This window comes from Caloenas nicobarica, chromosome 17 (genome assembly GCF_036013445.1).
Source record: "Caloenas nicobarica isolate bCalNic1 chromosome 17, bCalNic1.hap1, whole genome shotgun sequence".
NCBI classification, from domain to species: Eukaryota; Metazoa; Chordata; class Aves; order Columbiformes; family Columbidae; genus Caloenas; species Caloenas nicobarica.
In genome coordinates this window covers 6203364-6217176 of record NC_088261.1, presented here as the reverse complement: position 1 = coordinate 6217176, position 13813 = coordinate 6203364, and the positions used below count along the sequence as shown (strand labels likewise).

The window sequence follows — 13813 nt, the reverse complement described above, 5'->3', positions numbered from 1 at the left end:
ATTTTTACCAGAGCTGGCGGGATGAAGCTGGCTCCTGCTACAGTCACACCTGCAGTTTGCTGTGCAGACATGCCCTAAGAGACACTCAAAGTGCAACAATACCTGAGCTGGGGAAAGAAACACATGTGTAATTACTCTCCCACTCAAGTGAAAAACAGTATCTCCACCTAGAAATGAGACCTTCAAGCATAAGGCTTTTTAGCGTTATACAGCCAGTTATCCTACATTGACTTACTATTCACATAAAATACAAGAAGCCAGACTGAATCAACATTTGTGACAAACAGAGAAAAAACAGACGCCTATTATATTCCTTGGGTGCCATTAAGTGTTTTGTGACTCAGCACAGTGGGTTTGTTTAACACTTAGTACTTTTCTTCTGTTGGCTTAGACAAATGATCCAGTATGCCCTTGGCCCACTCCTCTCTAAAGAGAGGCTGAGAACCTGCCTAATAGCAAGTTTTGAAGCAGGAAAAGCAGGCCACAGATTTCTTGCCCCTGACAAATGCAACAATCCCAAAGGGATGAATAGAAGTTCTGAGTACTAAGAAGTCCAGAGCCATGTTTTCTTGCAGCAAGGAGGACCAACAAGGCCAGCAGATTATTTGACTCCAGGTTTTCTGCTCAGGAAAAAAAAAAAAAAAAAAAAAAAAAAAATCACAGCCCATTCAGAACAGCTGGGAGACTATTTTCATCGCCTGGCACAGCAGGTCTGGAGAGGAGCAGCTCTTTTTGGACTATGCCATCGCACATTTGCCCCAGTCACTACCACCAAGGAGCGTAGGAGAATCAGCTGAGGACTCGGCCACTTCTGCCACCAGGACATCTCCACTTCTGTCCTCCAGAACTGCAGCCCTTTGTCTGCCAGCTCAAGCCCAGTTCCACCTGCAGTGATGTGAGCTCGTAACTCAGCACCTCGTGCATAATGAATCCGGGATCTTAACCCACCGCTACAGCCTCCAGCAAAGCTGCTACATTGGTTGACAGCATCAAGGTACAAATGAAAAATACCCAAACCCCAGTTCGTTCTTTTTCATAGCACTGCTTAAGCTTCACTGTTCACAGAACAAAGTCTCTGCCAGGCCCTTTCCCTCTGTCACAGTTCCACATGTTTTAACTGCAAGCCACCTCCAAGGAGAAAGCATTTTGGTTTCTGCATAAATCCAACCTGCCTTTAACTTTTCATTTGGTGGGAGAATGGAGAAAGAATTAGGATGAAGCAAGAGCTAAGAAGGAGAGAGCAGATGCCAGATGGCACAGTAACAGGCACAGATCAGCTCTTAAATGGAGTGAAATCCCTCCTCTTCGGGACAGAGAGGAACACGCTTGGATCCTCTCTGCTGCACAGCTGGTTGCCCTGGCAGATGGGAGACACCACACACAGGCCAGCAGTGTCTGGAGGGCTCTGGTTCACTGGGTGGCTTGGCTTACCTGTGTGGCCAGGCTGAGGACCTGCTGAACCAGCTCCTGCGTCTCAGAAGGCTTTTTTAAGAACAGCTTCACTATAGCAGTCAGCAGAGTGAGCTGCACCTAAGAAAAGAACACAGTAGAGATTAGAAAATTCAGCCATGCTTTAGCAATGTCTCCCAAGTCTCAACATCCTTTTCTGATATGAAAAATCAAGCCTATGCTTTGTAACAGCATTACGCTATTCTTTGCCAGTGAAAAACCCAGTACAATGAGACTCAGACTCTTGCCTGTTGCAAAACACTTTTGCAGACAAGTCCTTGATCAGCACACTGAAATTTATGTCATACTTTCATGCATTTCATCACTATTCTTCAGTGTGTTCTGGTCCCTAGTAGGGCTATACCCCAAGAAGTATGCAACATATAGAAACCCCTCCTGTCTTGTTTTATTCTTCTGAGAAGTTTGGGAGATATAGACAACAGAGCAAGTCTACAGATTTCCAAGAGTTTTATTTTAGCCAAATATTGAAGTTTTCATTGGGAGGTATTTTCTGACCACTGCAATAATATTTACCGTCCATCCCATACATACATTGCATGAAACACTCCAGATAAGATGCACAACATAATTTTACCTGAGTACTTTCATCATGGAAGCCCTCCAAAAAGCTCTCCAACAGCTCATCTGCGTTGTCAATTCTTTCTGCATATTCACCCACTATCCAGATCATGGCAGCTCTGGCATCTGGTTCATCCAGGGAATCGAGGTTCTCACACAGTGTGGCAATGATGCTTTCATACCTGGTTTGTCAGAGTACAGGTGGATTACTGGGGTGAATTCAACTTGTCTTACTCCATCTCTGTCCACATCATTCTGCAGAGAATCCTGGACTGAATCACAACGTCTAGTATTTCTACACAACAAGCAGCATTTTCACTCAATTACAGAAAATATAGCTAGGCTGCTCTTTTCCCATGCTGAGCACTAAGATCTCACAGGGTCCTCAAGAGCTTTGTAGTTTTGTTAATCAGCAAGACCACCCAGATGCAGAATTCAAGACAAAGCTGCCTCCCTTTCTGTTTTGCTAAAGGGAACATTTGATCCAACAGTTCAAGTCACGACTCTATCAGATCCTGCAGCCTCACTGGCATCTTCAGGCTGGTAACTCTAAACTGGATATTACGCTTCCTCAAAGACTTTGCTGTAAAACAGACAATACCCCACGCTAATTATTTAGCTTCCCCTATTCCCATGCATGGCCATCCCTGACATAAGCAGGCAATCTATCTTGTATCTGGCAGCAGAAATTGCCAGGGAGGCCTGCCCGTGTCCCGTGTTACTTTTTAGGTGATCGCGAGGTCTCTGCTGAAAGACATTGCTGGTGTGCTGGAGACGAGGAGACAAAACGTTATTATGGAAACAGCTTAAAAGAGGCCAAGTACTGCCCAAGCCAGAGAGAACGCCCCAAGGAGAAAACCAGCAGTGTGGGATCTCTAACCACGAGAGCCATGACCTTTCTTGGCCTCGTATAAAAGCCTTCTAGAAGAGACGAGCAAAACCAGACGAGCCTGATGCTGTAAACTTGGCCAAGTTTTCCTTCTAGCATTCTCTAGAAGAGTTTTTTATAGCTTTTGATTAAGGCTTATACTCAGCATCAATATGGAGCAGTGGGGAAGGAAAAGCTTTCAGTTCGAGCTAATAATGTCAGGCTGATACCTCACCTAGAGCCAACATCTGAATCCTGCCATACTGGGAGCTAGAATCAAAAACCAGATATCTTTGCTTCAGAGCCCTGGTAAGCTACACCAAGTGAGTTTTACGTTGCTCTGGTCTGACACTAGCAGACAAGGGCTTCCAGAAGCTTCATACTACTTTCACATACTTGTTGGGGTACTTGCGGAAGATGTCCCTGATGACAACAATGGCCTCCTGGACCACATAGTTGACCTTGGTCTGGATGAGGTCCAGCAGCGTGCTCACGCAGCGCTCCGCAGATTGCTGGAGAGAAGAACAAAATAATACAATTCAAACAAGCTGAAGAAACGCTCCTTTCCAGCCCATAGCACACACTGAGGAACGAGGCACGCATATGAGAAAGGGGAAAAACAAAAGGACAACAGCTACCAACTCAATATGTGTGCCCAGCAAAAACCTACAGGCTGACAAGTGCTTGTGTATTACAATTGAGATACCAGTTGACTCCAGCTCCTGCAATAAATAACGGCTGAAGCAACCGTGCCAGGAGATACCTGGATCACCACATGAGACATTAAGAGCATTGCCTGCATTGCTACTTATAACACCCTCCTGCTGGCTCGCCGTTGAAACAGGCCACAGAATGAGCAACTTGGACTTGCCCAAGCTGTGGCAACCAGGGCTGGGGGAGTTTGCTGGGGGCTGCTGGCAGGTGGCTGGGGCAGAAAGAAGGCAGGGGAAAAACACCCCATCAATCACACTGCAAGAACAGCAGTAAAAAGCAGCTCACACCATCAACAGGTTCAGTACTTTTGGAGTGAGGTCACTAGAAACATGGGAAGATACATCTATAAATAGAAATCCAGGTGCTGCCAAGGCAGGTTTCACATTCATTAGTTCAAAATTCCCCACCACAGGCACTGTAAGATAACAAGGACCGGACACTGGCAGTCAGAGGCAAACAGTTCAGGGAGGTTTATTCCCAAATAGCCCAGTAAGGCAGGACAACACAGAAACAACCTACTCCAGCACCAGAGAGTCTCAAATAAGGACAGCGATTTGGCTCTTAGCACAGTACATATGAAGCCTCATTACACAGCTGGTGATTAATGTGAGAAGCAGACTGCTCACGACACTGCCTGGGCAGTCACCATCAGAACACTCAGAAAGCATTCAGGATGGAGACAAACATCACAGGGCACAAACAATAGCAATGTAGGTAGATTTTTCAATTCAACCAAGGTAATAGTCCCCTTCACTCTCAGAGCACTTGAAGACTGGGCAGGAGGAGGGATGAAATGGCATTTAAGTCACAGTTTTTTGAGAATGGGCAAAAATCTCAGGGACAAACCTCAAGACTTGTAGAGCTAAATTTAAACAACCAGAGACTAAAACCTCGATTTCTTGCCCTCACGACTCAAGCTGTGGTATCTTACACACAACCCACAAGCACCAACAGTGGCAGCACCGGCGTGGGGATCAGCTGAGAGAGGAGACACTATAAACCAGAATTTGCTCTGTTTTTGCAAACTGGCACTCAAGGCCACAAGACTCTCCCCTGAAATTAACACCAAACAGAAAAAAAAAATCTAATATAATTGGCATTAGAGTAAGGAGAGGTATAAAATCATATGGTTGATCATATGACTGATACCTCTCTCTCTCTTGAGCGTGGCTTTACAGGTACTATGGCACTACGGAGGCGGTGAAGAGGCAATCTGACCATGTCCTGCTCTGATCTCTTCTCCTGCTCGAGACGAGATTTGGAGTCTGAGACCTGGAAGACTCTTCCATTTCATGGAGATCAACTGTGGCCGCAGCTCAACGATTGGCATTGCTCACCGTGGGAGCCCCACGCAAAGTCCTTGCAAGGCAGATGCTTTGGAGCCTGCGGTTTTGTCTCATACCAGTTTCTCAACAACTTTCTCTAGTTATTTTTAAAAGTGGCCTTCAGGGGCACTTGGGGCAAATCTGTCCTAAGCCAAGGCTACTCTACAGAACCTACAGCATCAATCACTGTTGGCAATGAGCAGTCCAGCCCTGTCAGAGCCTACAACTAGCAAAGCTTTAAGAGCCGCAGAATTCAAGGGAAAGAAAATTAAGGCTTATTTTTCTTTTCTTTAGACATTTTGAAGTGTGCGTTTTCCAGGAAGAGCACAACGTCCACTTTGAAATACACAGTATTGATTTTCAGCCCAAGAGTTGCTTGGAAAGGAAGCAGTTGTATGGGCACATGCACAGTAGAGCAAAATTTCCCTGTAACAAAACTTCCCTGCAACAAAATACGTCTCAGCTCCCCTCATCCCTTGTAAACACATTCCTGTTTGAAAGTGGACATCCCTGGGGACTGTAGTGCTCTGCAGACTGATGAAAGAATGCCCCAACCAGAACAGCTCTCAAGTTGGAGCGAGGAAGGACAACCAACCAATGTCAAACTTGTGTTGTTTCTCTGCAGAAACCAAACGAAAGCCCACAAGATTATTGAAGTAGCACACACCAAGCTCACAGCCTCAATGGTTTCTAAGAACCAGGCTACTAATACAATCGTCTGGAACAGAGACAAATCTGCCTCTAATATGTTCCCTTCTGCTTTTCCTTCACTCCAGAGGAATCACTGTTCTTACCACATCCACTTCATTTCCTTTCCCCGTAGGAGTGGGGCTTTGTTTCCTTACAATCGAAGCATCAGAGGACTCTTCATCTAGTGCTGCCCGTGGAGTAAAGTGATGCACAAGCCACAAACACCTTCACCTCATGCTGTCAAGTCCAGCTACACCACATAGTTTGCTGTAGACACACCCAAAGCTAACGCTGAGCATACCTAGCCTATCCATGCAAAATTATGTTGTTCTGGCATCCCCCAAACCGATATGACTACTTAAGCCTGGGCAAAATCCACCAGTCTTGCTAGTCAGCATGGGTATTGCTTTCATTTCCAAAATGAGCACTTCCTCTGCTGTTAGCACTGCGCACTGCTGCACAGCAAAGGTAATGCCACACTCGCTCTATGGCACACGGCGCAGCAGTTAAATTTATTTACTGTCTTATTCTTCTAGGAGAGACAATTAGACAAAAGGTAAGATTCTTGAAGGCAGAGCTGAGGTCCCCCGTGAACACTCATTCATCAACAGCTCCTGACGGCTGTGCCCTATGTCAAAAAGCAGATTTTTAAGCCTTGGGAACCTGGACACTGATGGGTGAGAGAATGCTCTTCCATTAGTCATAACTCACAGTGCAAACAGCCTCTAGTAAACACAGATGCACTGGGGACTGGGATTAACCTAGAGACGAGGATGCTGGAATGAGTTGTTCTATATTTGCCCTCTTTAAATCTGGCTCTTGTCAGAGGAGTAAACAGACCTCATCTTTAGCAGCAGTGTCTTCAAAGGAGACCTAAAACCCAAGGTTAACACTGCTTATTGAGAGACACACAATTACACAGTCAGATGGTCACTGCAAATTTGCTGGGACATTATTATTAGTCCTTTGCACATCAAATGTGACTGTCATGGTACCAGGGATGGGAAGAGTGTAGGGGATGTGAGTAGGAAAGGGTAAAAACTTCTAAAAACATCTTGGTACTGCAGGAACACACCACCTTTCATGTGAAACTAGGACAGACACATGGCCAAGTCCTGGAGAGAAAGTCCCCACTGAGAACTAAAGAAGGTCCCACCCCCAGCACAAGCACCGCCACAGAAAGGGCTGCCGGCAGCTTCTTTGTACTCCTCAGTAGCATCTTCCACGCTCAAAAGCGTTTTCTGCTGTCAGTGCTGTGGCTCCATACAGCCTCCTGCCTGCACGCAACACGGAAGGAGCACTGCGGAGTTCTGAACTGCAGACATGAAACAGCAGCAGTCATCGCCCGCTCTCCCAGGCCACGCTTAAAAGCAAGTCCATGGCTGCAATAAAGCCTTTAAGAGCTGAAGGAAGAGAAGGTTGCATGGGCAGTCAGTTCTCTCAAGAGGATAGAAGTTGGTGTCCTCTTTACAGACTTACAGTAGTTCAGCTGAAACAAGGGAAACCTGTTCACTGACACACTATTCAGCCAGCCATGATTAGGTTTTTATTTAAATCTGCTGTCAGGCAACACTCATGGGAACACCTTTTAGCAAAAGTTAAATGAGCTCAGCTGAAATGAGACCACTTAGGTGACATTTTGCACTGTTACCAGTCTACTGAAAAGTACCAACACCACAGCATAAGTCTTCTCTCTCTTCACCGGCTTGCTGAGGTCCTGTCAGGCACACCAGATTCATTTACAGGGACATCATGAAAAAGAAGTATTCTATTACGAGCATTTTGGTGGATGTTTGACTAGCAGAGGACACTTCAGTGTTTTTTTGGATAACTGCAGTGGTTCTTGGGAACTTATTTGCATGAGCATCTAGGTTAAAGAGAACACGCTCCAAACAAAGCTACAAGCTATATGGACCTTTAACACTAGAAAAGCAAATAAAGTCACTCTATGTTTGTGCAAATTGCACTTAAATGCCTCAGCTCTCTGTAATTCTATGCATGTGTTCTATTAGGCTGAAATGGCGGGGGACACAAAACATTTCATAATACTTAGTTCCTCTGCATATTCTCCTCTTCCCCCTTCAAAATGTCAGGCCCATAGCTATTAAAGGAGGTCCTCAATGATATGTGGTCGTCGTTCCTTTGAAGCTGGTACAGTAAAATATTCCATCAGGGATGATTTTTCTGCCGGAGGTCTGAGAGGAGCGCAGCATCCCCCTGTCACGTACTCAGCTGGCGCTCACAAGTCTTACCGCTCAGCTGGGGCTTTGCCCACGAGCATGATGTATCCAGGTCATTTGACTGCCAATGCAGAAGCAAAGAAAATGTGTGTAATGTGGGAACGAGACGGCAAAGGCCATTGTTGGTTTTGAAGATGGAGAACCACAGAAAATCTCAAGTTTCAGATACTTGCCTCAACCTTGATGGCACATCGCCCAATTGCTCGGACAGCCTTGCGCACAAAGTCAACGTCCACCTCAGTCGCGTATTCCTTGAGCTCTGCCAGGACCTGCAGAGAAAATGCACCAATGTGAGTCCCCGGGGTCACAGCAAGAGAATATCCCCCTCTGACAAGCGACAGCACTTGTGTTCTAGAACATGAGCTGAATGTGTTTTTCAGCAGCTAGCCGCACACATCCGAAGCTAACACAGTCAAACTCCGCAATCCATCTCCACCTCTGAAACCCGCTGGCTTGGATCAGGCAGCAAGACTTGGTTTAGGCTGGCCAAAGCCAAATGATAGGTTAGTCTAGATTATTTTCAAATTCCTCTAAACAAAAGCTGGCATGGCTGATTTTTGCCCCTAATCTTAAACATTGCTATTCCTTCTTACACTGAAAATTCAGTGAAGCAGGGGTCACACCCATACACATAAATCTTATGTACCGTTTATTGTACCTATTGTTCTACATTCACTGTATGCAAAGCTCTAAGCAACAACCATTTTTCATCTCTCCTTTTCTGCGCAGAGATGAACCTCCGGATCCCAAAGGAGGACAAGGAGATCATCTCAGGACATCCTGGAACACCTATACAGAGATTAATCACTGTGTGAAGGTTTTTCCTCTCTTAAGATATTTTGTCTCAGGTTTTTTTGCTAATGGAAACTGAACAAGGGCTTAAACCAGAACCTGCTGGGATCTTACAGACCACTAACTAAAAAGCTACTTGATCTTAAACAAATCACTTGGCTTAGAAAAAATGATTTTAAAAAAAGACCCTACGCAATTTATATTCCCTCAAAATCTCATTTGTTCAAGTTTCTCATGTCAAATATGACATCAGGGATTTCATTGTGATGTCACAAAGAGATTGCAAGGGTGAGGTGAACAGCACAAAGTGAGACAGTTGTTTGAAAAATCTCTAGTGGATGCCAATTGCTCAGAACAATGACAAGATAAAGAGGCCTTGAAGGGCCAGACTGCAGACAAATAAATCTGCAAGGAGTAGACGGGACATCTGTGCTTTGAAGTTTTATTATTTCCTTCGATGATCTATGTTGCACAGTACTCAGAGCACCCCAGTTCAGTAGCTCATGCTTTTCAAATACTGAGTCTGAGAGCCTTGGATACGAGGAGTCTGATGCCTTGGTCTGGAACAGGCACGGAGACGAAAACCTCAACAAGTGGCAAAGGAAAGATGTGAACAGAAGCCTGATCTCCTTGGATCTCAGTTCAGGGCATATTTCTGATGAAGCCTGGCTTGTTTTTTAGGAATGACTCTTTAGAACCAGGAAGAAATTCATTCATCAGTCTGCAGATCCCAGTGGCAGACTCTGCCCTCCAGACACCGTTGCCTTTCATCCAAACAACCTGCATTAGCTAAACATTATGCATTAAAATCAGTATGGAGCCTACCAAGAGTAAATAGAAAATTCTGAATACTTTCACATGGAAACTGATTTTTAAAATGTTTTCCATGTCCACAGAACAGAAGGGGTGTGCATTACCTTGCTCTGTTCCAAAAAACAGACGAGGCAGCTGCTTAAAAACGTCATGTTAAATTAAATTGCTCTGTGACAGTTAGGATAGGGCAATAATAACACTAACCAGAGGCATTAATCATTCTGCATTAGTGTTAGGCCTTGTGGCCAGGGTTGCACTTGACAACACTTGTTTTAGAAATGGAATTTGGACTAAAACAACATCAAATCCAAGGTGAATCTACACTGTACAGCAGTCTCAGTTCGGTTTAGCTTTATGCTATTTCCACTCTGGAAGCAGCAGTTAAGCAAAATAAAGCTTATTTTAGCTCTGAAGAATCACTGTTCAAGGGTTTAACAATTTAACTAATACATGTGAAATTCACACTTCAGTAATGTTTGGCCTTTCTGAATGCCTCTGTTACAGGCACTTCTCTCACTTGAAACAAGCCTCTCATTCCAACCTTAACACTCACAGTGACTCATTTGACAGGAGACATCAGCTCTCCTCCTGGAATTGTAATCTGTAAAACAAGATCTACCTAACGGTCACGATGCAAGACACACCATGCTATTAACATTCAAATTATGGAAGGTGTTGGAGTTTCCTCCATTAAGTAGCTGCAAAGATCACTATAGCAGGAACAGTGATCCTAAGAGCCAGGACAACAGCAGCACTTGTGTCCATCCTTATGTGAGGACCATGAGAGGGTTTCCCATCCCCAAAACACAGGCAGAACACATCAGAACTTGCTCATCTGACCTGGGCAATGTTTGCCTGAGAAGCCAGGCGGATCATGATGTCCAGTTTCTCCAGTTTGACATAGATGGGGTCGTTGTACTTCACAAAGAACACTTTGATTTCCTGCTTCAGGATTTCAGGCCTGGGGGGAACATAACATTGTATCACTCAGGACTGGCACAAACAATGGGCTCTATCCTAACCAAAGGTACCTTTTGTTTAGAAATCTACCCAAACATTCACTGAGAAACAGATTAGTGTCATTTTGTGTGCAGGACATGCAAACACACACAAGAACAACAATTTTAAGAAAGTTAGGAGGCTGGAGAAAAAGATTGTTCAAATATATAATGCAGAATTCAAGTATCTCTAACTATGCCTACATCTCACCTTCTCCATTTGAACTGCTGAGCTGCAGTCAGTCAGGGGACATCAGAGTTTTCAGTGAAAGAATAACATCCTCATCTTAATGCAAAACCCACCTACAGTCTCATTTTCTGCTTTCACTTGCAAGATGCCAGTGCACAGTAACTCTGCCCTGAATATAATCACAAAGTGCTCTCCAACCTATCCCACCTTTCCAGCAAGGAACAGGAGTATTTAAACACGCACGTGGGAGTAAACTGGTGAAAAAAACAACCCACTGTACATCACTATGTCACCAGCCCGGTTCTTCTATGTCGAGCAGTCCAGGCACATTGAGTTTCTACAGGTCACTATGAACCGCACAGTTTAACCCTCCTTCCTATTTGCAATCTGGTTTATAGTCTAATGAGAGGGCAGTTCTTACTGCTCTTAAAAGGGTGGTGAAGAGAGAGGCAGGTAAAGAAATATTGTATGATACTCGTATCACAATTATGCTGTAAAAAAAAATAATTCAGGCTACCAGAGTCATGAGACTATCTAACCCATCCCTCAAGGGATCTGAACGTGGATTAAACGAAGTTCTGTGCATGTGGAAATATCTGAGGTATTTGATATATATATATGTTGGGGACATATATATATGCTGGGGACAGCACGACTGCAGTGAGTAAATTGATTCTTAGGAATAAGAACCAATATTTCCTCTACATTTTTGTATTTTTGACACTTTGTACTTGCGGTACGCCACGCGGGTGGTTTTGCAGATGCGATGGGCGGCAGCTGCGTGGTTTGCTACCGTTAATATCTCGCCATGGCGATCGTTTGCTCATTCACGATGTTATGTATTGACCAAAAACCCACGTTCTGTATTTCAAAGGCACCGTCCGGTGCTGAGCGTGCCGGTACCGACTGCTATCTTACAACGCACGGGGCTCTCCAGTGTTTCTCCAAAGGTAAAACAAGGGGAAAAACAATCCCAAGAGAAACCACAGTGCAAAAGCTGAAATGTCAAAGGTTGTAAAAGGGCATTATATGTTTCCAACTAAACGGAAAAAGAGCGTTAAATGTTTCTTAACCGCAGGTCCACACTGAGGTCTGAGATAACCAGATGCGCTGTGACAAACCAGGTATAACACCCCCTGAGGCTTTACCTTTTCTGCACAATCAAGTTGATGTTCCTCAGGGCAACATACTGAACCTCAGGCTCTCCAGACAGCAGGGTCACCAGCGGAGGGGCAAGTTTCTTCAGCAGCATGTTGTAATAGTCAGAGTCCTTGGGAAGAAGTTCCAGGAACTTCATCAAGACTTTCACCGCTGACAGCACCACTGCCGAGTTGGCGTGAGACAGTCGAGGGGTCACCCGTTCACAAATACTGGAGACAGAGGAGTAAGAAAGGGTTCACAATTATTTCAGGATGTCAAATATTTTGGATCTTATCTGAATTCAGGAATTTAGCTGAAAACAGCTTCCTCAAACACCTCTTCGGTCTGGTTTTGTTCACAAAAGCAGGTAAAGTCCGCTTTCCTGAACACGGCAGGAAGCAAACAAGAAAACTTCTCTCACAGCTTCAAGTTTCTCTCCTGCCATCATCAGCTCAGGAACTCTTCCAGCTCTCTGTGTTATAGTTCCAACTCATATTGAGTTATTAGTGCTTTCTGCCTTTGCCCGCTGGTATTCTCTATTTCTGTGGTCTTGTCTGTCACTCACAAACACAACTTGAACAAAATAGTTATCAGAAAAACACTTTAGCCCCCGTATAACTATTTGGAGGTGATACACACTTCTGGCTTGTTTGGGGGGGTTGCTGCCATTTCAATCATTTGTTTCTGAGAAAAAAAAAGTTTCTGCTCCTCTGAAGATATAGGGCAAGAGTGACCTAAATAGCTTCCCAAGTCTCAGCTTCGCCACTTGTTTCAGTGGATACTGTAATCAACAGCATCCTAAACAACCCATCCCAAGCAGAAAGGAAGTTTGGGTTCATATGGTCTTTCTTACAGCATCTGTCAAGTCTCTTCCCACCCCCTCCTGCATATTGCAAACCCAGAACAATCTTCTTCCCATCTGTGCCTCCTAAAGTTTCTTTCCGTGAAAGATTTGCTTTTAGCCACCCCGGAAGGGAAGCAGCATGGCCAAGTAAGGAGCAGAGGAGTCTGTAAACCAAAGCTGGGGACAGTCCCCAGTTGCCACTGCCAAAGGTCAGCCAGTGTGCCCAAACTGCTTCATCTCTGTGCCTCAGTTTCTCCAGGCACAGGGGTAATGACACCAGCCTTGCTGTAAAGGAAAACACTGTATAAAACTAGGTGCTGTCATTCTCCCACCTCCTATTCTCCAAATTCTCCTATAAGGCAGGCTCAGAGTTGAACTCCCCATAAAACAGTAAAAGTAGTTACTGCCCATCCAGTTTTATCCACCACTTGTTAGGACCCTTCAGAGGAATTACAGATGAAGAACTGGGACATGTTCACAGTTGCTCAAACCAGTGGTCCCTTCCTGACAAAGCTGGGATAACACTGGCCTGACACTCTGGAGATCTCTGCAGGTTTCTAGCACTCATTAATAGCTGTTTCTGGCATAGAAACAGAACACAAGGGGGAAGGAGGTGGGAAGAAAAAAAAGGCAGCAAGACTACTGGCAGGCTTTTTTAAAAAAGTGGATTACCTGTTCTGCCTTCAAAAACAGTCAATGAAGAAACCCATCAAATTGAAAAAGGCCTGCCCAGGATTTTGTATGTGGGCTTGTGCCCCTTCCCCCCACATCATCTACGTAAAATATATGAAGTCTGAGAATTCCCCTGTTCCAAGTAATTGTTCTTGCTGGTTCCTCGTTCTCTTGAGTACAGAATCTGACTTTTTGTGATTCTGGACACAGATGAGGAGAAGGCTTGAAGCGCATGAATTAACACTCCACTACCCAAACCCTAAGGTCTTTGTATTTAGGTTTAGTCATTGCAGCTAAAGGTAAAAGCACACAGGTGAATTTGGAGTGATAAGAAAAAATTGTTTCCTACCTTTATTTTTAGTTCTATCATATCACAGACCAGTTTTTAGTTGGAAAAAAATATTCCGGTCTCAGACCTGTAGTACTTTGGAAGCCCCCCAACCTATAAGGATTTCTTGCCTCTCAAAGTAGCAAAATCAGATTTGAAAGCTCTGCTTTA

The 13813-nt window shown here is 44.6% G+C and overlaps 1 protein-coding gene across 2 annotated transcripts in view; it reads right to left on the bottom strand.

The window, feature by feature from the left end:
* Positions 1-13813, bottom strand: part of AP2B1 (adaptor related protein complex 2 subunit beta 1) — a 75476-nt gene that overhangs the window by 43062 nt on the left and 18601 nt on the right. For both annotated transcript variants that reach the window (XM_065647285.1, XM_065647286.1), the window contains exons 7-12: positions 11807-12028; positions 10311-10431; positions 8039-8134; positions 3293-3408; positions 2045-2210; positions 1432-1530 (exon numbers count right to left, since the gene is read on the bottom strand). In XM_065647285.1, coding sequence (XP_065503357.1) covers positions 1432-1530; positions 2045-2210; positions 3293-3408; positions 8039-8134; positions 10311-10431; positions 11807-12028 — 820 coding nt within the window. The remainder of the gene's footprint in view (positions 1-1431; positions 1531-2044; positions 2211-3292; positions 3409-8038; positions 8135-10310; positions 10432-11806; positions 12029-13813) is intronic.